Below are 25612 nucleotides of genomic sequence, written 5' to 3'. Positions count from 1 at the left end.
AAGTATTTGACCCAAAAAATTAATATATATCTATTATTTTACTTTTGTTCTGTTGATATCACGTACTGGATGACTTAAAGAAAAATTACCTTGCAACTCATCTCCTTGATTTGGGTTTTGACTGTGGGGAACTTGTGTGCTGGGCAAGAAAACTCTCCCTTTATTCAATATTTTTTTTTTATTATATGCTATGAAAAGATAAGAAGATTCATCTGTTTGTAGCCCATCCTTCAAAAAAACAATCTATTATTCCAATTTAAAACACACTTCTTGATCTCTAAAAAGTACCAGTGCAGTATGAACATGACAAAGTTGTCAATTTCCCATAAATTAGCCAGTCAAATATTTTGTTTTTTCTCAAATCAGATCTCTTGTAAAAATTCTTTATATTTTTATAAAACTAGATTTTTCTTGAAACCATTTTCAGCAAAGAGACCACCTCTTGGCAACATTGTTAAGAGATTTAAACTGTTATGTCATCAGGTATCCCCCCTCTACCCGTTCCCTAACAGAGAAGGACTGTTTAGTTCACATGATATATATAAAAAAAAAGGAAAAATAAAATATCTGCAAAAGTAATTATTTTGCAACTTTTATCGTTCTCTTTAATTTAAAGTTAGGGGACTTCACCAATCTGATTGGATCGATTTGAAAAAAAAATAACAAATGGAGGGAAAAAAATAATTTTTTCTCTATCCTTTAATCCCTATAAGTTTTGTAAAAAGCGTTTTTTTTTATTTTTTTTTCTTAAAATGAAGTGAATGGTCATCTTAAAAGATCCACCTTCAAAGAAGGTAGTAAAACTAGCTGGCCGGGTAAAAATCCCTGCACATTGTTATATGTATTTATATTCAGTGACGACAGCTATGAAAGAACATTCAATGCATCAAAGATTTTGTTTTTTCTTTTTTTTCTAAGCATTATTAAAATCCTTCTGGTCACGACAGGAGAGTCAATGTTTTAATACTTAGGCAACACTGGCTTATAAAGTCCATGGTTGAATATAAGCCTTGAAGAGTCTTATTTTTATTTTTTTTCCATTTCACTTTTTGTTCATATATATATTTATATAATATATATATATATATTAAAAGGTAATTGATATGAAATTCAAGATTTATGAGTTTTGTTGGTTTTAAAGGAAACTTGCAATACTCGGTCTCCTAAGCGATATCCGTTAAGGCTGGCGATTGCCATAGCAGCTTCATCATAGTTGGTCATGGTAACAAAGCCAAACCCCTTGCACTTGTTGGTGTTGAAGTCGCGGATCACCTTGACGTTGTTGACCGCGCCGAATGGGCCAAAGAGCTGCCACAAAACACTTTCATCTGAATTCAGGAGGACAGTTGTAGACAAAGATGCACCAGCCAGTTCCAGTGTGGCCAGGGATGTCATCCCAACAAGGCTTGTCATTCCATCAATTGTGATTGGAGGAAACCTAATAAATAAATTAAAAAAAGGTGCTTTTCGTGATAGGTTCTTTCAAAAATTTTTTTTTTACCATGAATTGCATGCGAATGAAACTGAAAAGCTGCAACACCACCCCTCCCGAAAAATAATAAATAAGGAAGTTTTTTTTCAAGTTTATAATCCACTCTGCAAGATGAAAATTGCATCGTTGGATTTACAAAATAAATTAGACCTAGGTTTTGTACAATCTAAGCTGCATAAATGTTTTTACGAGTCAAGGAGAGCTAAACCGTGCACCTGTAACTGGTGTTCTTTATGGACAGTAGATGAGTCAGTCATATACCTGAGATCATCAGATGATGCAATCAATGCCATGTGCCCTAGCGATGATAGAAAAGGCTAGAAAGTCTTTTTCACATGTGCATTTCTACGTACAGCTAGGTCCTTTCAACCTTACAAAACAACCCCCCTCTCCTTTTACAAAGCTGCAATAACGGCTGCCGGTGAAATACTGCCGACACAGCCCATTCAAGTAAATGTGCTGTGTCGACATTACTGCGTGGCTTTCTAAAAAGGTGGGGGGGGGGGGGGGGGGGGGAAAGGTAGAGATAATTCCCTGGGAAAGTAGGAGGGTGTGCATGATTGATTTCTCCTCTGGTCCACAGAGAACACAGTTGTAAGTAAGTCACTTTGGTTTCTTATTGGACAAGCAAGCTCAGGAGCCCTTTTATAAAGGCGTGTTGAAAAATGGCCTGCGGTAGTGTAGATGCATGTTTTGGAGGCGCGCGGAATCATTTTTTAAGCACACCTGTAAAAAAATGCCTTTAAAAATTTTTTGCTGAAAATGGATGTGCGGCAAAATGAAAATTGCTGCACATCCATTTTGGGTCTGAGAGTGTACTACCAGCCATTGACCTATCTGTAAAGTCTCACGTGGTAACCGGGCGGTAATGACCTATGCGCATCAAATCAGGGGCGTAGCCAGACAACAGATTTTGGGTGGGCCTAGGCAAGAAGTGGGTGGGCACAAAGTGTTCTCCCCCCCCCAACCAAAAAAATATCTCAGCTGGTGAGAAAACGCTTCTTTCCATCTTGGCAGTCAGCAGCAGGCATGCACTGAAAACTGAGCATGCGCAGGTGCAGGTATCGTGGAGAGTAGCATTTTCGTTACCAACGGGGGAAATCTTGAGCTGGCCAAGCTTGGGATCCCCACCAGCTACCGCTAAATGTGTTGGGTGGGCCTAAGTCCTACGTGGGTGGGCCCCAGCCCACCCAGGTCCACCTGTGGCTACGCCACTGCATCAAATGCCACTTGGCGCGTGTCCAATACGCGCATCCTAAAATAAAAAATTATTTTATGGACGTGCAAATCAGATGCGCACCAAAAATGAAATTACCGCAAGATCCATGCGGTTGCTGGGAGGCGTCTCCACGTTGGGTGTGCGTAGGCTTAGTAAAAGGGCCCCAGAACTTATATAATCCCTCCAACCCCCAACAAAAACTTACTGTACCCACATATACGTGACACCTGCAGCCATAGTAGTCGTGTATTGTTGGGTACAGTAGGTTTTGGTGGGTTTTGGAGGGCTCCCCATACAATATGAAGGGGAAATGGTGAGAAGTCCACCGAAGTCTATTACGAATTCTGACCCCCCTCCACCCATACATCCCAATGGCTTGTTTATGTGCGTTTTCCCCTTGGACATTTTTTTTTCAATAATGGTTACAAAAGAAAAATACAATGAGTACAAAATGTCTAGGAAATGGCCTTTTTTGAAATAACAAGCCAGATGTTTTTCTGTATCGAAAATCGCTAAACTCACCACTTGATTTTTGGACGTTTTCAGCAAAACGTCCACAATCGGATTTAGATGTCATCTCAAAAATGCCCCTCCACATCAACTGGTTCAACATTATCCATTTTAACTGTTTACGCCTTCCAATATATTTTAAAAAATTGGTAAGGCAAGACTTGCCTTTACTAAATCCATGCTGACTCATTCCCATTAAGCCCTGCCTATTCCATATGGTCAGTAATTTTGTATTTTACTATAGCTTGAACTATTTTGACTGGATCACCAGTCTATAGTTTCCTAGATCACCCCTGAAGTCCAATTTATCTTTATTTTATTTCAGATCTCTAATGTTACATAAATAATATCATGCAAAGAATACAACGTACAATCCAAAATAAAGAAAAATAAAGGGAAAACCTTTAGTAGAAGAAAACATTATCCAAAAGTCCACATCAAGAAGAGAGAATGAAGACAAGAAGGAATAACATAAGAAAACCAAAGTGAAAGTCACTCTAAGTCCAATATTTTATCCATATCCCCACCATGATCTGAAATTTCCTCGAAGCCCATTTTAAATATTGGCATCATATTAGATAACGTCCAATCCTCAGGAATTGTGGCTGTTTTGAATGACTGGTTACATTTTACTTGTAACAGGTTTGTCATTTCATGTTTGAACTCTTCCAGGCCTTTGAGGTGAATATCGTCTGGCCCTGGTGATTTGCTGCTCTCATGTTTGCCAATATGAACCGTTTACACCTTCTAGACTTAGGGCCCTGTTTACTAAGGCATGTTAGTGTTTTAACGCGCCTACAATTAGCATGCGTTCTAATCGTGTAGGTGCCTATAGAGGTATTGTAGGCACGTACACAGCAATCGTACATGGTTAACACGCATTAAAAATGCTAATGGTCCTATAACGTGGCTTCGTAAACAGGGCCCTTACAGTGATATGCTTTATTTGCTCTAAATCATCACCACCTAAGAAGGTCTCTGGTGTAGACACGACTCTAATATCCACAACAGTAAAGGCTGAGATAAAGAAATTACTTCGTTTTTCTTCTATTGCTTTATCTTTCCTGAGCACTCCCTTTTACTCCTCCGTTGTCCAGTGTGGTCCAACTGACTCCCTCATGAGCTTTTTTGCACCACATGTACTTGAAAACATTTTTAGAGCCCTGTTTACTAAGCCACGCTATAGGTGCGCTGGCATTTTTAGCGCATAATGCTAGAGAGACCCGTGGAGGGGCATAATCGAACGGGGTGCCCAAGTTTTCATGAGAGCGTCTTCGCAGGACGGCCCCATAAAGGGGCGGGGCAACCCGTATTATCAAAACAAGATAGGCGTCCATCTTTCGTTTCGATAATACGGTCGGGGACGCCCAAATCTCAACATTTAGGTTGACCTTAGAGATGGTCATCCTTAGGTCGTTTTTGAGATGCTCGTCCCCGGTTTTCGGCGATAATGGAAACCGAGGACGCCCATCTCAAAACGACCAAATCAAACTCATTTGGTCGTGGGAGGAGCCAGCATTCGTAGTGCACTGGTCCCCCTCACATGCCAGGACACCAACCGGGCATCCTAGGGGGCACTGCAATGGCTTTCAGAAATGCTCCCAGGTGCACAGCTCCCTTACTTTGGGTGCTGAGCCCCCAACCCCCCCCCCCCAAAACCCACAACTGTACACCACTACCATAGCCCTTAGGGATGAAGGGGGGCACCTACATGTGGGTACAGTGGGTTTGTGGTACCTGCATACTGCTGCGATGGACCTGAGTATGGCATTTGAGGCTGGCAAAAAAGTATTTTTAAAGATATTTTTTGAGGGTGGGAGGGGGTTTGTGACCACTGGGGGAGTAAGGAGAGGTCATCCCTGATTTCCTCCGGTGGTCATCTGGTCAGTACGGGCACCTTTTTGATGCTTGGTCGTGAAAAAAAATGGACCAAGTAAAGTCGCCAAAGTGTTCGTCAGGGACGCCCTTCTTTTTCCATATCAGCCGAGGATGCCCATCTCCTCAGCATGCCCCAGTCCTGCCTTCACTACACAGCTGACACCCCCCCCCCCCCGTGAACTTTGGTCATCCCCGCGACAGAAAGCAGTTGAGGGTGCCCAAAATCGGCTACCGATTATGCCGATTTGGGCGACCTTGCGAGAAGGATGCCCATCTCCCAATTTGTGTTGGAAGATGGGCGCCCTTCTCTTTCGAAAATTCACCTGATAGGATTATATAGGTGTCTCTAGTGTTTACCACATGCTAATTTTATCGTGCGCTAAAAACACTAGTGCACCTTAGTAAACAGGGCCCTTAGTATTAATTCTTGTCTCTACAGCAAGCTTCTTTTCAAAGTCATTGTTGGCCTATGACTTTTTTACATCTAACTAGTCAGGGCTGGTGCTCATCCTTCCTGTATCACTGGAGAGGAGAGGGACAACTCTACCTTCTTCAGCCTGCTCATCAAACTACTTTCCTGACTGCCAGGGTGTTTCTCAGTGCTGTGACAGCCCTGGGCCTTGCAGTGTCCACCCATGTATGGCACTAAAAGTTTTCCAGCCTTTTTGAACAGAGCAAGGGTATGTCCAGTCATTGGTGGTATCACCTACATGTAGGATTGACTTTGCCTGCTTACCCATGAAGAAACGTCTCTATCCCCAAGGAAAAACTGAATTAAACTAGCACAAAGTACTGATTATTTATATACTTTAGGGTCAATGGATTCTTAGCAGAAGGATGTTGTTCCTCAGATTGTTACCGGTAAATTTCTTTTGATGCATCCAAACTGTACTACAGTTTATTCGTTCCCTTCTTTTTTGGAGCCTTGTAGAATAAAATGGAGCTACAGGTATTTTTTGCATTTTTATCTTACGTTATTTTTGTGTTCCATAAACAACAGTCTGCCAGCACTATCCCTGCCTCCCACCACCGGCTCTGGCACAGACCGTATAAGTCTGCCCCGCACTATCCCCGCCTCCCAACCTCCAGCTCCGCCTCCCACTACCGGCTCTGCTATCCAATCTCGGTTAAGCTCCTGAGGATCCATTCCTTCTGAACAGGATTCCTTTATGTTTATCCCACGCATGTTTGAATTCCGTTACCGTTTTCATCTCCACACCACCCCGCGGGAGGGCATTCCAAGCATCCACCACTCTCTCCGTGAAGGGAGTGATGAACACTCTGAGGGTCATGTTTTTTGGGATCCATGTCTAAGTGCACATGCAATTGTACATCACAGAAAGTAGAGTACATTCAGGAATGTCTTGTTATAGTAACATAGTAGATGACGGCAGAGGAAGACCTGTATGGTTCATCCAGTCTGCCCAACAAGATAAACTCATATGTGCTACTTTATATGTATACCTGACCTTGATTTGTCCCTGCCATTTTCAGGCCATAGACCATAGAAGTTTTGCCCAGCACTAGCCCTGCCTCCAAACCACTAGCCCCGCCTCCCAACCACTGGTGCAGCCACCCAATCTCTGCTAAGCTTCTGAGGATCCATTCCTTCTGAACAGGATTCCTTTATATTTATCCCATGCAGTTTTGAATTCCGTTACCATTTTCATCTCCACCACCTCACGCGGGAGGGCATTCCAAGTATCCAACACTCTCTCCGTGAAAAAATACTTCCTGACATTTTTCTTGAGTCTCCCCCCTTCAACCTCATTCAATGTCCTCTAGTTCTACTGCCTTCCCATCTCCAGAAAAGGTTTGTTTGCGGATTAATACCTTTCAAATATTTGAATGTCTGTATCATATCACCCCTGTTTCTCCTTTCCTCTAGGGTATACATGATCAGGTCAGCAAGTGTCTCCTCAAACGACTTGTAACACTAATCCCATACCACTTTTGTAGTTTTTCTTTGCACCACTTCAGTCTTTTACACCCTTAGCAAGATACGGCCTCCCAAAACTAAACCACAATACTCCAGGTGGGGCCTCACCAATGACTTGTACAGGGGCATCAACACACCCTTTCTTCTGCTGGTCACACCTCTCTCTATACAGCCTAGCATCTTCTGGTTATGGCCACCACCCTGTCACACTGTTTTGTCACCTGCAGATCCTCAGATACTATCACCCCAAGATCCCTCTCCCTGTCGTACATATCAGACTTTCACCACCCTCTCCATGGATTTCTACTCCTTAAGTGCATCACTTTGCATTGAGTTTTAATTGCCAAACATGAGACTATTCTTCTAGCTTCTGCAGATCCTTTTTCATGTTTTTCCACTCCCTCTGGGGTGTCCACTCTTACAAATCTTGGTATCATCCGCAAAAAGGCAACTTTACCATCTAACCCATCGGCAATGTCAATCACAAATATATTGAACATAATCAGCCCCAGCACCGATCCCTGAGGCATTCCACTTCTCACCTTTCCGTCATCCAAGAGAATTCCATTAACCACCACCCTCTGGCATCTGTCCATCAACCAGTTCCTAATCCAGTTCACCATGTTGGGTTCTATCTTCAGCCTGTCAAGTTTATTCAAGAGCCTCCTGTGGGGAACCGTGTCAAAGACTTTCCTGAAATCTAAGCAGATTACATCTATAGCATGTCCTTGATTCAATATTCTGGTCACCAAGTCAAAGAATTCAATGAGATTCGGTTGGCACGATTCACGTTTGGTAGAAACCATGTTGTCTCGGATCTTGCAACTTATTGGATTCCAGGAAATTCCTTATCCTTTCCTTCAGCATTGCTTCCATTACTTTTCCAATAACCGAAGTGAGGCCTTCCAGCCTGTAGTTTCCAGGTTCTTCCCTATCACCACTTTTGTGAAAAGGGACCAGATCCGCTCTTCTCCAATCCCATGGAACCTCTCCCGTCTCCAAAGATTTATTAAACAAATTTTTAAGAGGACCCGTCACTCAATATCCTGAGGTGGATCCCGTCCGGTCCCATGGCTTTATCCACCTTTAGATTTTTCAAGTTGTGCATACACATTCGCTTCTGTGAACGTGCTATATCCGCTCCATTCTCATATGTACTTTTGCCAGTCAATTGTGGTCCTTCTCCAGGATTTTCTTCAGTGAAAACAGAACAAAATTTGCTTTTTCTTCATCATTATCCACATAGCAGTTCGCAGCATCTTTCAGTCTCACATTTCCATTTTTAGTCTTCCTCCTTCCACTAATAAACCTGAAGAAATTTTGTTGCACCTCCTTACATTTCTAGCATTTGTTCTTCGCTTGCACTTTCGCCAGACGTATCTCTCTCTTGGCTTCTTTCAGTTTCATCTGGTATTCCTCCATGTGTTCCTTTTCTTGAGTTTTTCTGTATTTCTGGAACGCCAACTCTTTAGCCTTTATTTTCTCAGCCACTTGTTTGGAGAACCATATCGGTTTCCTTTTTCTCTTGCTTTTATTTACTCTCCTTATATAAAGGTTTGTGGCAATATTTATAGCTTCTTTCAGCCTGGACCCACTGCCCTTCCACTTCTCATATGTCCTCCTTCCTCAGGTATTCCCCCATTTTACTAAAGTCAGCATGCTTGAAATCCAGGACTTTGAGTTTTGAGTGGCTGCCCTTCACTTAGAGTGGTGGATACTTGGAATGCCCTCCCGCGGGAGGTGGTGGTGGAGATGAAACGGTAACGGAATTCAAAAATGCGTGGGATAAACATAAAGGAATCCTGTTCAGAAGGAATGGATCCTCAGAAGCTTAGCAGAGATTGGGGTGGCAGCATCGGTGGTTGGGAGGCGGGGCAAGTACTGGGCAGACTTCTACGGTCTATGCCCCGAAAATGGCAAGGATAAATCAAGGTCAGGTATACATATAAAGTAGGACATATGAGTTATCTTGTTGGGCAGACTGGATGGACCGTATAGGTCTTTATCTGTCGTCATTACTATGCTACTATGTTATATTAAACCAAACTGTTTGATGGTCACTGCTGCCCAGGTGGGCACTCACTTGGACATTTGACACACTATCCCCATTTGTGATCACCAGATCCAGCATCGCTCCCTTTCTCGTGGGTTCTGTCAGTATTTGTCTGAGCAGAGCACTTTGAAAAGCATCCACAATCCTCTCTACTTCTTTCCGATTCTGCAGATGGAACTTTCCAATCCACATCTGGCAGACTGAAATCTCCCAGCAACAGCACCTCTCTTTTCTTTCCCATTATGTAAGATTTCAGTTACTACTGAGTAAAATATAAAGGGACTACTATTAAAAAAAGCTGTGCCCCTATATTTAAGTACTTAAGTACTACATTTGTCCACAATTTTCAGTCAAACTTAGGAGTCTAAATTTTCAAATGAAATTTCACTGAAGTTATGCTGCTAAATTTAGGTCTGCCATTCACTTACCAAGATTTAGGAGCCTAATTCCGATTGTCTAGTGCTGAAATTCAGTGCTGAGCTCCTAACTTATAGTCTCCAACCCCCAAGTCCACCCTGTCGCCACTCACATTTTAGGCCTAGTGGAACTAGGAATATAAATTTAGGAAGCCTGCCCTAGTAAATTTTCATAGAGGTCTATTTAAAAACCTAATGTTCAAAATTTGGAGTATATACTCCTTTAAGTATTGGCCACAAAGTATCTTTGATCCATAAGGGCTAAACCATTGCATGAAAAACAGAGTATTTCTTTCACAGCCCAGTAAGGCTAATCTCATAAGTACATAAGTATTGCCATACTGGGAAAGACCAAAGGTCCATCGAGCCCAGCATCCTGTTTCCAACAGTGGCCATTCCAGGTCACAAATACCCGGCAAGATCTCAAAAATGTACAAAACATTTTATACTGCTTATCCCAGAAATAGTGGATTTTCCCCAAGTTCATTTAATAACGGTCTATGGACTTTTCCTTTAAGAAGCCGTCCAAACCTTTTTTAAACTCTGCTAAGCTAACCGCCTTTACCACATTCTCTGGCAACAAATTCCAGAGTTTAATTAACGTGATTGAAGAAAATTTTCTCCAATTCGTTTTAAATTTACAATGCATCCAGCTTCTCCTATACAAGCACACAATTATGGAACGCACTGCCAAAAGTTGTGAAGACAACCTACAACCACCTAAACTTCAGGAAATCATTAAAGACTTACGTCATGCAAGGTTCCACATTAGGAGTTACGGACCAAGAAAGGGATCTGGGTGTCGTCGTCGATAATACACTGAAACCTTCTGCTCAGTGTGCTGCTGCGGCTCGGGAAAGCGAATAGAATGTTGGGTATTATTAGGAAAGGTATGGAAAACAGGTTGTGAGGATGTTATAATGCCGTTATATCGCTCCATGGTGCGGACCGCACCTTGAGTACTGTGTTCAATTTCTGGTCGCCGCATCTCAAGAAAGATATAGTGGAATTGGAAAGGTGCAGCGGAGGGCGACTTCACCCAACGCGTAATTAAACTCTGGAATTCGTTGCCGGAGAACGTGGTGAGGCGGTTTAGCTGGCGCGGTTTAAAAGGGGGTTAGACGGTTCCTAAAGGACAAGTCCATAAACCGCTACTAAATGGACTTGGGAAAAATCCACAATTCCCGGGAATAACAGTATAGAATGTTTGTACGTTTGGAAAGCTTGCCAGGTGCCCTTGGCCTGGATTGGCCGCTGTCGTGGACAGGACGCTGGGCCGATGGACCCTTGGTCTTTTCCCAGTGTGGCATTACTTATTTACTTATGTACCTGTTCAAAAAGGCATACTGCTGACCCAACATAAATGCCTGCACTCTGCAGCACAACATAACCAAAGCTTGTACTGGACACTAAATAATCTTTCCTCTCCTTGATTCCCATTGTAACTAACACATATGGTCCTTACTCCAACCATAATACCGCCTGTATTGGTTTCTTTAACGGATGGCGAATGCTCTACGGTACTATGTAAGCCACATTGAGCCTGCAAATAGGTGGGAAAATGTGGGATACAAATGTAACAAATAAACAAATGAAATAAATAAATAAATATAGAATCTCCCCCTAAATGCTGCATGTTCTATTTTACATCTATGGGGCTACGTGACAGTGCACATGCATGTCTGTAAGCACATGCTAAGCTTTAGTGAAAGGCCCATAAGAGTCTTTTATTTATATCAGGCCTTCAACCGTTTCTATAGAAAATGCTTTTCCTGTTTACTTAAGCAACCTTTAGTACAAAATATTGAAACTGCAATTGACATATTGTCGTAATACTGTTTAGTGTGTGGGATACCTATCAGTGTGTTGCTGCCATTTTAATGTTATTTTGCACAACATCATTCATACCATAGCTGTTCTGGAGGCTGTTTTTAAATATTTTTCTAGTAAGCACGGCAGGTTCATGAGACTAAACAAAAGGCTTTTGTAGTTTCTAGTATACAACTTAAACAAATTCCTCCCCTGTATCATTCATCTAGTTAAAACATCAGTAAAGAACAATGAAAAAACCCCTCTAATACTCATCAACTTCATTGTACAATTTGCAGGCTAGATTTGGAAGTCGTCAATTATGAGCCATGACAATGTCCGATACTTGAAAGATGAAACATTTTAAATGAAAACCTCTTCAAAGCAAATAAAAAAAAAATGCCAAGAAATATTTGCAAGCCACCGTTAAACCTGTAAGAAAAGACCCCCAGATGGGATTAAGGCGCACACGTTTACACTATCGGAGTGTATCATAAATGAAAAACTGAGAAAGCAGACAACCTTTTTTATTTTGGTTTCTAGCTTCAGGCTGTTATTCCAAATTAGATTTCTAATGGGAATTGCTAGACAATCAGCTTTTCAATTAAGAGAGCCTTAGTTTTATCATTTTGTTTGCCCAATAGCAAAATTTTTTTGCATTAATAATTGCTACCAAATGGTTCATAAAATGTTCAATTATAAGCTTTGGAATTAACAGGATTTTCTTTGTTCCCAATAATAATGGTAAACAGGTCTATTCAAGGTTAGTAGCTGTTGCACCTAAGCCATCTTAGAAGCCCACCTGTAAATAAAAGGAAAAAAAAAACCAGACAGCCTTTTTTATGTGCCCTCAAAGAACAAAAGCAGGTGGAGGTCCAAACTTAAAAAAGAATTCGACATGCTGTGGAAAAAAAAGAAGGAATGAAAACAAAATAAACGGTAGTGAATTAAAAAAAAATAATAAAACATCAAGCTATGCCAACATGGACATCTGGCAATCTGTGGAATTCTAATTACCTCTTTAAGCCATAGGCCATATTACAGCAATTGTCCAGCCTGAAAGAGAAGGAGGGTCCTCTGTGGTTAATGTTTCACAGATTGCACGATTGCGCAGTGACCATTATGAATCAAGTTCCATATTAAGAGAAAAACCAAATTTAATACCTTTGAGGGACCTTTACTACGACTGCGGTGGTGTGCTTACCGCAAGTTAAAAAAACGCTTACTGTGGGGGTGCGCTTGAGATAGTTTGGCATGTAAGTGCACTTCCCATGCACTAAATAATTGTCATTTTTTAGGGCTAGGGCCTGTTTGGGGGCGGAAGGAAAGTGGGCAAATCAGCGCTAACGAGTTAGTGCGTGGAGGTATTGCGTGCAATTAACCCATTAGCCACGGAGCCTTACCACCTCAAAAATAGGTGTAGTTAAGGTGCTCACACACTAATGGCCACGATGCTAATGGAAAAATGAGCACGTGGCCAATATTGCCGATACGTAAAAATCGGCCATTTTTTAACCCCCCAGCATTAAAAGGTGGCCACAGCCCATGGGAAACCCACACGCTAGTAATAGTCCAGGCTTGCCGATACGTAAAAAATGGCCATTTCACCCCCCCCCCCGCATTAAAAGGTGGCCACAGCGCACAGGAAACCCACACCCTAGTAATCGTCCAGGCCAACTTTCGCACAGCGTAGTAAAAGGGCTTCTTTCTATGTTGAACAGCTTAATAAGCTGCTCCCTAGAATTGGAGATGCACATGACCAGTAAGCATAACACATCCTGTTTTGACAAAAGGTATTTATTTAAAGAATGCTGAACTAAAAGCTTTGACCTGGTAGGTTCCTGAGTCTAATTTTTATCAAATCAAGGCAAATCTTTAGGTTTATTATGGTCGTTCATGAAAATATCGACCTTTAATTTAAAGGACACTAACTAAACTATGAGTCGATGGCTTTAAGTTTGATTACGTTTACAAATCTATTTCCATCAGTAATATTCAGTATTACAAAGAGTTGGGCTACATCATGATTAAAAACTACAAGCATAGCAATATAAACTTAGGACCTTGTTTACTAAGCCATGCTAGAGGCGTGCTAGCGTGTACACAGCACACGCTCATTTTTAGCACGCTTTAAAAACACTAGCGCACATTAGTACACAGGGCCCTTAGCTTCCTGTAGAGGCAAAACCATCTTGAAAGATTTATATCTCAAAAGGAGGTACCTGGCGTTAGACACAGTAAGGTTACAGGTCAAACAATAAAGGAAAAAGTAAGACATGCTGATGATAATCATTTTAGCCAAGGTGTTGAAAAGCAGCAGTGTCTACGCTATATATCTTTATCCCTGTCCCTTTTTGTTAAACTGTACAGCGCTGCGTAACCCTAGTAGCGCTCTAGAAATGTTAAGTAGTGGGTCGTAGTATCCAAATCCACCGGAGTATCTCTCCCCGTTCTTCAAAATGAAAATCTAGACAAAAGGGAGATCTCAAAACTTAAGCACGCTAACGTCTGTATCTGTACAGAGGAAAGGCCTCAAGAAGCCCCCGGCAAATAAACCAAGTTCGAGGGGCTGGACTTCTTCATCATTGGCCAAAAATCCTCTGCGCTGCTGTAGTATTAATGTCAATTCAATCAGTTTTACTTAATTTTATTTTTTGATTTTTTATTCATTTAACTATACCTAGTACAGCAAAAAGATAACACTTATCTTAATCATGTTATCGTGCGGATTCTTCTAACGCCTCTGACCACAACCAACGATGGCCGTCGTTTCGTGGACCTGCCTCAGGGTTCTGTGGTCAGCGTATGTTCTCCGCATCGATAGTCATTACTTAGACTCGAGCTTGGTTTATTTGCCGGGGGCTTCTTGAGGCCTTTCCTCTGTACAGATACAGACTTTAGCGTGCTTAAGTTTTGAGATCTCCCTTTTGTCTAGATTTTCATTTACGCTATATATCTTCGCATCTGAACATTTGAATTTTTGAGTGGTAGTTGCTGACATGGCACAATGTTGTGGGAGCTTTTTTTTTTTTCATTGTTTTTTTATGGCTAGTCCCAATGTAATAAATAAATAAATAAATAAAACATCATTAACTATTTCAAGAAGAGGCACCATAAATAGCTTTTTGTCAGTTTGCTATTTCTAATATGCTCATGCTGTGAGAGTTAAATCAAAGATGAAGGCTTGTGGTATCTCAAGATTGCATGATTCTGTGATAAAAAGAGAAAGGAAGTTCATTTTGAAAACATCCCTCAAACTTCACAAAGTACATTTCAGTGAAGGAAAAGCTTGCATGCTTCAGGCGTTCACTTTTCAGTGCAAACGAAGCTCATTAATGGAGCGTCACAGTTCAGAATTCAACTAATGAGAGTATATCGATTACTTTAAATGTAGCAAGGTTACATCTCCATCCTTTAAAATGCAAAGTTTGAAACTATATTATTGCCGAGTCCTAAGCATCAATACAATGAAGTTGCTTACCTGTAGCAACTGTTCTCTGAGGAGAGCAGGCTATCAGTACTTACAGGTGGGTGACATCATTCAGCAGGGCCTGTGTTAGATATATGTAAACAAAGCTTTTTGAACGTTCCAGAGTTTTGCACCACTCATATGTGGGCCACCTCAGCTTCTTATAAAGCTACTAGTAAAAAAGGCCTGTTTCTGTAGGCAAGGAAACGGGCCTTAGGCAGGCAATTCCCCCCACTCCGTGCTACAGCCCCCTTGAACCCCCCCCTTCTTGAACCCCCCCCCTTCCACGAAGCTGTGTTTCCCCCCCCCCCCCCCGTGCCGGCGAAAACTGCCCCCCCGCCGCTGCCGTGCTACTTGTTCTTACAGCTGAAGTGTTGTTCTTCCTTCCCGTTGGTTCTTCAATCATCTTGTCGGGAAGTTCCTCTGCGTGCGTCTGGCGTCAGACGCACACATGCGTCTGACGTCAGACGCATGGAGTTAAACTTTCTGAGAAGATGTTTGAGGAACCCAACCGAAGGGCAGAACAACAGCTGTCAGCACAGGTAGTGCACAACAGCGGCGGGGAGGGGGGGGGGGGGTGCGGTTTTCGGCATTCCGGTAGGGGGGGGGACAGGTTCGCTGAAGGGGGGGGTTTCGAGGGGTGACAGCTGATTCCGAGGCAGTAGGAGGAGTAGGGAAATCTCCTTGCCTTGGAATCAGCTGTTTTGACGTCAGTGACGTCCGTGCGTGTCTGCCTCGCAGACCACCTGCAGCCAGGGAGCCACGGTCCCAAGCATAGAACGTTGGAGGTGAGAATTATTATATAGGATTGCCAGTAAAAGTCAACTCCTGTGAAATGTGTTGAGCTTTGTGAGGAATGATATTCTGCTCTCCTCAGAAAACACCTGCTACAGATAAGCAACTTTGAATTCTCTGAGGAAACAGTATAGCAGTCTTCACAGGTGGGAATCCCTAGCTACCGCTTTTGCCTTTAACAAAAAACGGGGAAAAATGTCAATGGGCAACAAAAGAAACTCGCTTTTGTTAACAATAAGCATTTTATGCTTTTTTTTCTAAGTGAAGACAATCTGTAAATTATCAAAATTGTTAGGAGGAATGGAGGGAATTCTAAACTGCAAAGTTCCACAGGACAGTTTAAGGCCCTTAGTTTTGAAGCTCTATTCGTGATTTACATGTGTGAATACCAGCATGTGCATGTGTACGTTGCATACATGTTTAAAATCCAGCTTCAGAAAGCAGGTATTTACGTGAGCAGATCGCAAGGGAGCATGGCTTTGGAAGGCCTTGGGCAGAACCAAATTCTACAAGTGTAGCCCCCATTTCAGAAACGGAATGCACATGTAGGTCCCTAGTGGTTAGGGGGTGGTGGACTTTGGTCCTGGGGAACTGAGTTCGATTCCCACTTCAGGCACAGGCAGCTCCTTGTGACTCTGGGCAAGTCACTTAACCCTCCATTGCCCCATGTAAGCCGCATTGAGCCTGCCATGAGTGGGAAAGCGCAGGGTACAAATGTAACAAAAATAAAATAGATACTATTGGAGACTCTAGATACTAGTGGAATGTTGCTATTCCACTAGCAACATTCCATGTAGAAGGCTGTGCAGGCTTCTGTTTCTGTGAGTCTGACGTCCTGCAGGACGTCAGACTCACAGAAGCAGAAGCCTGCGCGGCCACATTGGTGATCTGCAAGGGCCGACTTCTACATGGAATGTTGCTACTGTTGGAGATTCTACATGGAATGTTGACTATTGGGATTCTACATGGAATGTTGCTACTGTTGGAGATTCTACATGGAATGTTGCTACTATTGGAGGTTCTACATGGAATGTTGCTACTATTGGAGATTCTACATGGAATGTTGCATTCCACTAGCAACATTCCATGTAGAAGGCTGCGCAGGCTTCTGTTTCTGTGAGTCTGACGTCCTGCACGTATGTGCAGGACGTCAGACTCACAGAAGCAGAAGCCTGCGCGGCCACATTGGTGATCTGCAAGGGCTGACGTCTAGTGGAATAGCAACATTCCATGTAACATTCCATGTACAATCTAAATAGTAGCAACAGTGGAGGAGTGGCCTAGTGGTTAGGGTGGTGGACTTTGGTCCTGGGGAACTGAAGAACTGAGTTTGATTCCCACTTCAGGCACAGGCAGCTCCTTGTGACTCTGGGCAAGTCACTTAACCCTCCATTGCCCCATGTAAGCCGCATTGAGCCTGCCATGAGTGGGAAAGCGCAGGGTAAAATGTAACAAAAAAAAAATGTCGGTGTTGGGATTCACAGTTGCTTCCTGGCAGTGGCGTACCAAAGGGGGGGGGGGGGCGGTGGGGCCGGTCCGCCCCGGGTGCACGCCGCTGGGGGGTGCTGCGGCGCGCGCCTGTGGGCTCCGACTTCGCTAGTTTGCTGCAGCTCCCTCTGCCCCGGAACAGGTTACTTCCTGTTCCGGGGCAGAGGGAGCTGCAGCAAACAAGCGAAGTTAGTGAAGTCGGAGCCCACAGGCGCGCGCCGCGGCACCCCCTCCCCCCCCAGCGGCGTGTACCCGGGGGGGGGGGGTGTCATTTCGCCAGGGGGTGAAGGTGTCATTTCGCAGGCGGGGGGGGGGGGGGGGGGGCACATCGGCGATCCGCCCTAGGTGCCATCCAGGCTAGGAACGCCACTGCTTCCTGGCACATATTGTTTCTTTTTTTTTTGTTTTGAGGGGGGGGGGGGGGGGGTTAGTGCTTATTTCTGCCAGCCCTTTACAGAAGGGAGGTATCCTCCTTAATAGCCGGTTGTTTATTTCCCCCTCTAAATTGAAACTGAAATCTAAATAAAGATTGTGACCTCTGTACTTAAATAGGAACATTTAAAAGTATGTTTCCAAAATGACAGACATACATGTAAGATTTGACATACAATGTTACATATGTAACTCTCAGCACTTACGTGTTGAGACTGCTGCATTTTTTATGTTTATGACTGTAAAATGGATTCTACCACTACATGTGTCACCACATACATGTGCATTCCTGCAAGTGATTTAGAAAGGTTCTATGTCAACAGATCCTTTTCTAAAATGCTACCAGAACTGTTCACATCATTACCAGGACATATCAATTCCGATTTCTATGTTCTATCTAAAATGGGCCTTTAAATTTACTGTTGCATCAGAAATTCCTTTTCCAAACAGTGACAAGAATGTGTAGACAGAAGTCCACATTAAAGCCTTGCAAATCTCTTCAGTGGAGACCAGTGGCGTTCCGTGGTGGCCTGACACCCAGGGCGGATCGCCACTGTGCACCCCCCCTGGGTGCAGGGCAACACGGCGCACCCCCCACCCCTGGGTGCAAGGCAACATGGCACACCCCCTGCCTTCCAAGTTCCGGCGCCGCCTCCCCCCACCCCGATGCAGGCCCCACCTGCCAACCGGGTTCCAGCTCTGTCCACCCCCAGCGTGGCGCCACCCAGGTTCCAGCTCTGTCCACCCCAGCGTGGCGCCTCGCATCTGCAGCGCTGCTGTAAAAAGAAGAAAATCGCCTCCTCATCGGCCCTTCCCTCTCTGTGTCCTGCCCTCTGACATAACTTCCTATTTCCTCGAGGGATGGACACAGAGGGAAGGGCCGACGAGGAGGCGATTTTCTTCTTTTTACAGCAGTGCTGCAGATGCGAGGCGCCACGCTGGGGGTGGACGGAGCTGGAGCCTGGTTGGCAGGTGGGGACTGCGTCGGGGGGGGGGGGGGTTCCATGCCAAGGGGGGGTGTGGTTCCATGCCAAGGGGGGGGTGGATGGATGGAGCACAGCACCCCCCACCCGTTGACACCCGGGGTGGACCGGCCCCCCGCCCGCCCTTGCTACGCCACTGGTGGAGACTAATGTAAGATGGCCACCAAAGACACCAAGTGTTTGTCAGGGACACCCTTCTTTTTTCCATTATCGGCCGAGAACGCCCATCTCCTAAGCACGCCCAAGTCCTGCCTTCGCTACACTGCCGATACTCCCCCCCCCCCGTGAACTTTGGTCGTCCCTGCGACGGAAAGCAGTTGAGGGCGCCCCAAATCGGCTTTCAATTATGCTGATTTGGGCGACTTTGCGAGAAGGTCGCCCATCTCCCGATTTGTGTTGGAATCTTTTGAAAATTCACCTGAAAGGGTGTAAAGCTTATTCAATGAAGGGTTTTTGGTTTCTTATTTTTAATTAGCTTTTGAATATTTCTTTACTTGTTCTTTCATATTGAAAGTGTAAAAGTGTATTGTGGAGATCAGTGAAACAAACGGCTACTTTAACGCATTCTGAATATTATTTCTTGGACAGCAGAATGTGAAAAATAATCAGGGTGTAAAGATTTTTACAAAGCACTTTATATAAATTATTATTGAATGAAATGCATTCTAATGCATGTTTGTGTCTGCATTCTAGTCAACTAATAGGAAAGCTATATCAAAGCCTACGACACTGTGGAGAAAACCATGGCAAATGCCCGTTGTTTTGGTTAAACATGCACCATTCACAAAAATTGTAAAGAGTCCAAAATGTTCGTTTCTTCATTGATAATTACCTGAATCTCTGAGCCTGATGATGAAGGGGCCCAGGGTAACGTCTGTTTGGGGATTGGTACAGCTGTGAAAGCAGTGCCTGGTGTTTTCTGGCTGGGGTTGTTGGCAAACTTCACAGTAATTGGTTCGGTAGCACCACTTGGTTTCTGGCCATTTAGTCCCTTTATGGCTTCTTCTGCCTCTATTCTTTTATCAAAACGGATGAATCCTACACCCGAGACACACCTGAGAATAAAGCAAATGTCTAGCTTTACAACAATGGTTGCCAAAGACCAATATGGAAATGCTAATAAAAGATACTTTTTACAGCCGAACTTTTGTTTCAATTTTAGAACACAACTTGAGCAGGACTAGAGTTAACTTTTCCCTACAGTTAACTATAGCATTAAGATAATTCCCCTTTCATGGACAGATCATTTTCTCATAAAAGTTTCTATAAAGGAAAACCTAACATAGAAGTTTCCAATGGAATTTGGAAGAAAATTTGAGACATGAGAAATTTGACTTCTGATAATTTCCTGGAAGTCTTAGCCTACCCCCATGTGGATGAAAAGATGAGTATGGTGTCAGAACAGGATGATATCTAGACTGTCCTCTTAGCAATGGTCTTAGAAAAAATGGCTCCATAGATGAAAGTCCTATACTCTATACACAAACGCTCCCCTTGGTTCACCCTAACCTTTGGGTCCTTCAGCATCAAGAACATAAACTGGAAAGAAAATGGCATACATCTCACCTAGACAAAGACAGGTTCAACTGTAGAAAATGCATGGCAATGTACCGCAAGGCATTAACAGTAGCCAATCCCCCCCCCCCCCCCACCGTCAATACACTGAACAGGCTACACATTGAAAAAAGCAACTATTCACAATAGTAGAAGGTCTACTGCATCATCCAGTCTTTCCAGTAACAACTGACCAGCAGTAATGTTGCCACATACTTTACCAGCAAAATCAAAAGTCTCCATCAGGACCTACAGGCATAGCCGCCAAGAGGAGGGGGGCAGGGAGGACAAAATTTCCCAGGCCTCCAGGGGGGAGCCCGGCGTTGCAGTCCCACCGCCCTCCATCGTCGACCGTCTGCCCCTTAATTGAAATCACAGTCTCACCTCCGTGAAAGCAGTGCTGCAGGCAGCAGGATGCCTCCCTTCGGCCCTTCTTCCATCCCTGTGTCCCCCTCACCTGACGTAACTTCCGCGAGGGCGGGACACGAGGAGGGAAGGAGGGCTGAAAGGAAGCGTTCTGCTGCCTGCAGCGCTGCTTTCACGGAGGTGAGACTGCGATTTCAATGCAGGGGGCCCGGCCCGGTGGCGGATGGAGGGGGGGAGTGGCGGCGGCGACGATCTCGGGGGGGGGGGGGGGGGGGGGGGAGCAGTGGCTGCGGCGATCTCAGGGGAGGAGCGGTGGTGACCTCAAGGGGGTGGAGGGGGGAGCAGCGGCAGTGACCTTGGGGGGGGGGGCAGGGCGGGGTCCCGGGGGCGGCCTTGCCCCGGGCCCGGCCTAGTCTCTCGGCGGCCCTGCCTACAGGCATATCCACTGAGCTTCCCATCAGATAATAAGGAGAAGACTTCCTCATTTCCCCTCCTGTACAGCCATCTGGGACTCAATCAACCAGATAACAGAGCTCTCAAACATTTTTGAAAGACCTATACATCTTGGCCCCTTGACCTCTGTCTTGCAAAGATAGTTTGGCCAATAGTCAGCCCAAGGGAGGCAGGCCAGCTAAGTCCCACAGTCAGTGCTAAACCCGGATATTCAACGCCATGGCCATTTCCGGTGAAGCATTAAATATTCATTTTTTTTGGCCAGTTTAACCTTAGCCAGCTATGTCATTATTCAGCGCTGGCTGGTTAGGTTTACAGCTGCCAAAGATAGGACTGCTATTTAGGTGTCCACTTTGGCTGCTAAACAACCAGCGAAGGGCTGAATATTCCTGGCTAGCCAGTTACATCAAGCGATATAGCTGGTTATGCTATACACTAACCATGAACATTCAGCAGAGATAACTGGCTATCTTGCGCTGAATATTAGAGTTAAGCTGGTTAACTGCTATTTAACTAGTTAGGAACCGTTTCTGGCTGAATATCGGATGGAGTACAACTAGATTGTAAGCTCTTCCAAGCAGGGACTGTCCTTAATTGTTAATTTGTACAGCGCTGCGTAACCCTAGTAGCGCTCTAAATGTTAAGTAGTAGTAGTAGTATTACATATAGCAGTGATTTAACCAGAGCTGAGATTGTGATGTCATAATGCCTCATTCCACCAATGCTAAGAGCCAACCTCATCAGTGATGTCACAATGGCTTGATTGTCCTATATTTGTCTCACTCTTATCTATTAGATTGTAAGCTCTTTGAGCAGGGACTCTTTGTTAAATTGTACAGCGCTGTGTAACCCTAGTAGCGCTCTAGAAATGTTAAGTAGTAGTAGTAGTATTACATATAGCAGTGATTTAACCAGAGCTGAGATTGTGATGTCATAATGCCTCATTCCACCAATGCCTAAGAGCCAACCTCATCAGTGATGTCACAATGGCTTGATTGTCCTATATTTGTCTCACTCTTATCTATTAGATTGTAAGCTCTTTAAGCAGGGACTGTCTCTCTTTGTGAAATTGTACAGCGCTGCGTAACCCTAGTAGCGCTCTAGAATGTTAAGTAGTAGTAGTAGTAGTAGTAGTAGTAACTAGCAAGCAGAGGGGCCACTAAAATTGTTGGCTCCTCTTTTCATGGAAAGGCAGTTGTTAACAGCAGTAAAAAAAAAAAAAAAAGGCTATGTCTTGCCGCCCACTGTAAAAAGAGCTTCCTTGACCAGGAGTAGCTAGAAAACTACTGACCACTGTCTAACATCCCTTTACTGGGAAAACTTATAGAACTGATTGTCTGCATTCAACTCAATGACTCGCTAAATGAAAGAAACAGGTCTTAGAATCTTAGGATACTGCTAGACTCATCGTCGCTTACTTTGATCCCCTACATTTAAACGACCTTTAATAACTGCTTCTATCACCTGCGGCAACTATGACATCTCTTTCCATATATCAAGAAGATGAGTCTGATTACAGTGGTCATGGCTAGACTACTGCAACACTCTGGATTTTGGTCAAACGAAAAGGAGTTTGCACCAGGTTCAATTAATACAGAATGATGCAGCACTGGCTGGCTGAGTGTGCCCTGGGGACTCATGTGCTCACACTGTAACGTGTCATAGGACCGGGCAACTTGGAGTGGCACCTAAAGGAGGCTGGCTATCCACTAGTGACTGGTTCTGCTTGCCAGCCATTGCCTTTTGGAGCTGAGCAGCTGCTGAGACCTTGCTAACTCCGGTCCTTTTATCTTGCTGCACCACATGCCTGGAATAGACTTCCTGCCTGTATGTCAATCTGGCTGTCTTCAAATCTAGGCTAAAAGCCCACCTTTTTGATGCTGCTTTTAACTCCTAACCTTACTCTGTTCAGTAGCCATGTTTTATCATACCCCACCTTAGTAATTCCCTTATCTCTTATTTGTCCTGTTTATCTGTCCTAATTAGATTGTAAGTTCTGTTGAGCAGGAACTGTCTGTTCATATCCATTATACAGCGCTGTGTACGTCTATTATTTAGATTTTGCTCCAGTGGCATAGCCAAGGGTGGGCTCTGGCCCACCCACTTTGTGTTCAGGCCCACCCATTAGCAGTACACCTATGATGTGGCTGGCAGGGATCCCAAGCCCCAGCAGCCGAAAACTCCCAACAACTGTCCTTCTTGCATACCTTGTAAATAGCAGATCTTTGCCTGCAGCAAGCAAATACTGATACATACTGCTTACACCGGCCCCACAGCCTTCCCTCTGACGTATTCCTGCCTATGCAGAAACAGGAAGTTGCATCAGAGGGAAGACTGTGGGGCCAACATGAGCAGTGTTTATTAGTTTGCTGGTGAAAATCTGCTATTTAAATGGTATGCGGGGGAGGGGGGATGTTTGAGAGACTCTATGGGCATGCAGGCGAGAGAGGGATAGACCAATTACTTGTGGGACAGGGAGGTTCTTCTGCCCACCCAAATTGTGTGTCTGGCTACACCCTTGTTTTGCTCACACCTTTTCAGCAGTAGCTCAAGGTGAGTTACATTCAGGTACTCTGGATATTTCCTCTGTTTATACCTGAGGCAATGGCAGGTTAAGGGACTTGCCCAGATCAGAAGGAGCAGCAGTGGGGATTTGAACCAGTCACCTCTGGATTGCTAGACCGGTGCTCTAACCACTAGCCCGCTCTAACCACTAGGCCACTCCTGATAAGTAGTAGTAGTAGTAGTAGTAGTAGTAGTAGATAGTAGTAGTAGTAGTAGTAGTATAGTAGTAGTAGTAGTAGTAGTAGTAGTAGTAGTAGTAGTAGTAGTAGTAGTAGTAGTAGTAGTAGTAGTAGTAGTAGTAGTAGTAGTAGTAGTAGTAGTAGTAGTAGTAGTAGTAGTAGTATTTGGGATTCCGGAATCTTGCTGCTCTTTGGGATTCTGGAATCTTGCTACTCTTTATCCTTATCCCTTATTTGTCCTGTTTGTCGTGATCAGATTATAAGCTCTGTCGAGCAGGGACTGCCTCTTCATGTCCAGTGTACAGCGCTGCGTACGTCTAGTAGCGCTATAGAAATGACAAGTAGTAGTAGTAATAGTAGTAGTCCCTCCAGTTCAACCTAGGAACCTCTGTGTGTTTATCGTGTGGAATAGCATTTTAGCAAGGACATCCAACTCAGAATAAGGATGCCCAGGCCAGTTCTTCAGTGGCGATAATAGTATTTAAAACCGGATCTGCTGACGTACAGCCTGTTCTAAAATATATGAGAAGTGGATGTCCATGTGCTGCTGGCGTGCAGCATGAATATCCATTTTACAAACTGATAACGTCCAAATTATGAACACGGCAAACTGAGGGACACAGACCTCTCTGTTTTTTGTCTAACAATTATGTTGCTTAATTGTTCTAATTATATATTTTTAAATGTGATCCACCTAGGACATTGGATAGTGTGGAACATAATTATTGTAAGTGAAAAAAAAACCTTTGTGGCATCAAGAACATCCCTGTTATGCAATGATCACATAAATATACCTAATGGTTAGAGCACCGGTCTTGATATCCAGAAGTGCTGGGTTCAAATCCCAGTGCTGCTCTTTGTGATCTTGGGCAAGTCACTTAACTCCCCATTGCCTCAGGTACAAACTTAGATTGTGAGTCCTCCTGTGACAGGGGAAATATTCAGAGTACCTGAATGTAACTCACCTTGAGCTACTACTGAAAAAGGTGTGAGCAAATCTAAAATAAATAAAGATTCTAGAATTCTAAAGAATAACAAGATTCCAGGCAGAATTTCAAAGTGTAGCAACATTCCATGTAGAACCCCAAAGAGTAACAAGATTCTTCAGGGTGGAGGAGTGGCCTAGTGGTTAGAGCACTGGTCCTGCAATCCAGAGATGGCCACTTCAAATCCCACTGCTGCTCCTTGTGATCTTGGGCAAGTCACTTAACCCTTCATTGCCTCAGGTACAAAATTAGATTGTGAGCCCCTCCAGGGACAGAGAAATATCCAGAGTACCTGAATGTAACTTACCTTGCACTACTACTGAAAAAGGTGTGAGCAAAAAAAATCCCAAAACAAAAATAATAAACGTCCACGTCCATAGGGCCCTGTTTACTAAGCAACACACTAACGATAGAGACACCCTTTATAATCCTATGGGTGTCTCTAGTGTTAGAATGCACTAAAATGTTTGTGTGACAACTGCATGGCTTACAAAACAGGGACCATAGTCTAATGGTTAAAGTAGTAGCCAGGGGACCCTGGTTCAATTCCCACTTTTTTTTTTTTTTTTTAATTGTGAGCCATCCAGGGAAAGAAAAATACTTTCTGTACATGAATGTAGACCGCTTCAAACTGCATTTGGGCTAGAGATGGTATATAAGAAACCCCAGGGACTTGTACATCCATGGAGGCCTCACAATTAAAAATAAAATCACAAAGAGCCAAATGAGATTGAAACAGGGTCACTGATTATCAGCCCCTGCACTAACCATTAGGCTCTACCTTACACAGAGGTCTAGTAAAAGTTAATTTAAAGAAATATTTTAGTCATAGTTCTGAAGCTGTCACAGAGCTCAGTATCCCTTGCCAGTTTCACATTTGGGGGAGGCAGGGCTGGAGTTAGGGGGTGGCAAACAGGGCAATTGACATGGGCCCTCATGTCATGAGGGGCCCCCAAAATCTGTCTGAAGCTAAAGGAAGCATAGACTGAAGGTCTGCTTTTGAGCCCCCTCCCTGGTCACTGCCCT

The 25612-nt window shown here is 43.9% G+C and overlaps 1 protein-coding gene across 1 annotated transcript in view; it reads right to left on the bottom strand.

Moving 5' to 3' along the window:
• Positions 1 to 1110: 1110 nt before the first annotated feature.
• The window catches only part of ELAVL4 (ELAV like RNA binding protein 4), a 303168-nt gene continuing 278666 nt past the window's right edge, over positions 1111 to 25612 (bottom strand). Inside the window, 7 exon segments of the mRNA XM_030205825.1 lie at positions 1111 to 1332; positions 1334 to 1395; positions 1398 to 1438; positions 12334 to 12372; positions 19316 to 19399; positions 19401 to 19538; positions 23371 to 23389. Coding sequence (XP_030061685.1) covers positions 1111 to 1332; positions 1334 to 1395; positions 1398 to 1438; positions 12334 to 12372; positions 19316 to 19399; positions 19401 to 19538; positions 23371 to 23389 — 605 coding nt within the window.

Source organism: Microcaecilia unicolor, chromosome 6, assembly GCF_901765095.1.
Source record: "Microcaecilia unicolor chromosome 6, aMicUni1.1, whole genome shotgun sequence".
Taxonomy (NCBI): Eukaryota; Metazoa; Chordata; class Amphibia; order Gymnophiona; family Siphonopidae; genus Microcaecilia; species Microcaecilia unicolor.
This window is presented reverse-complemented; position numbering and strand designations above follow the sequence as displayed.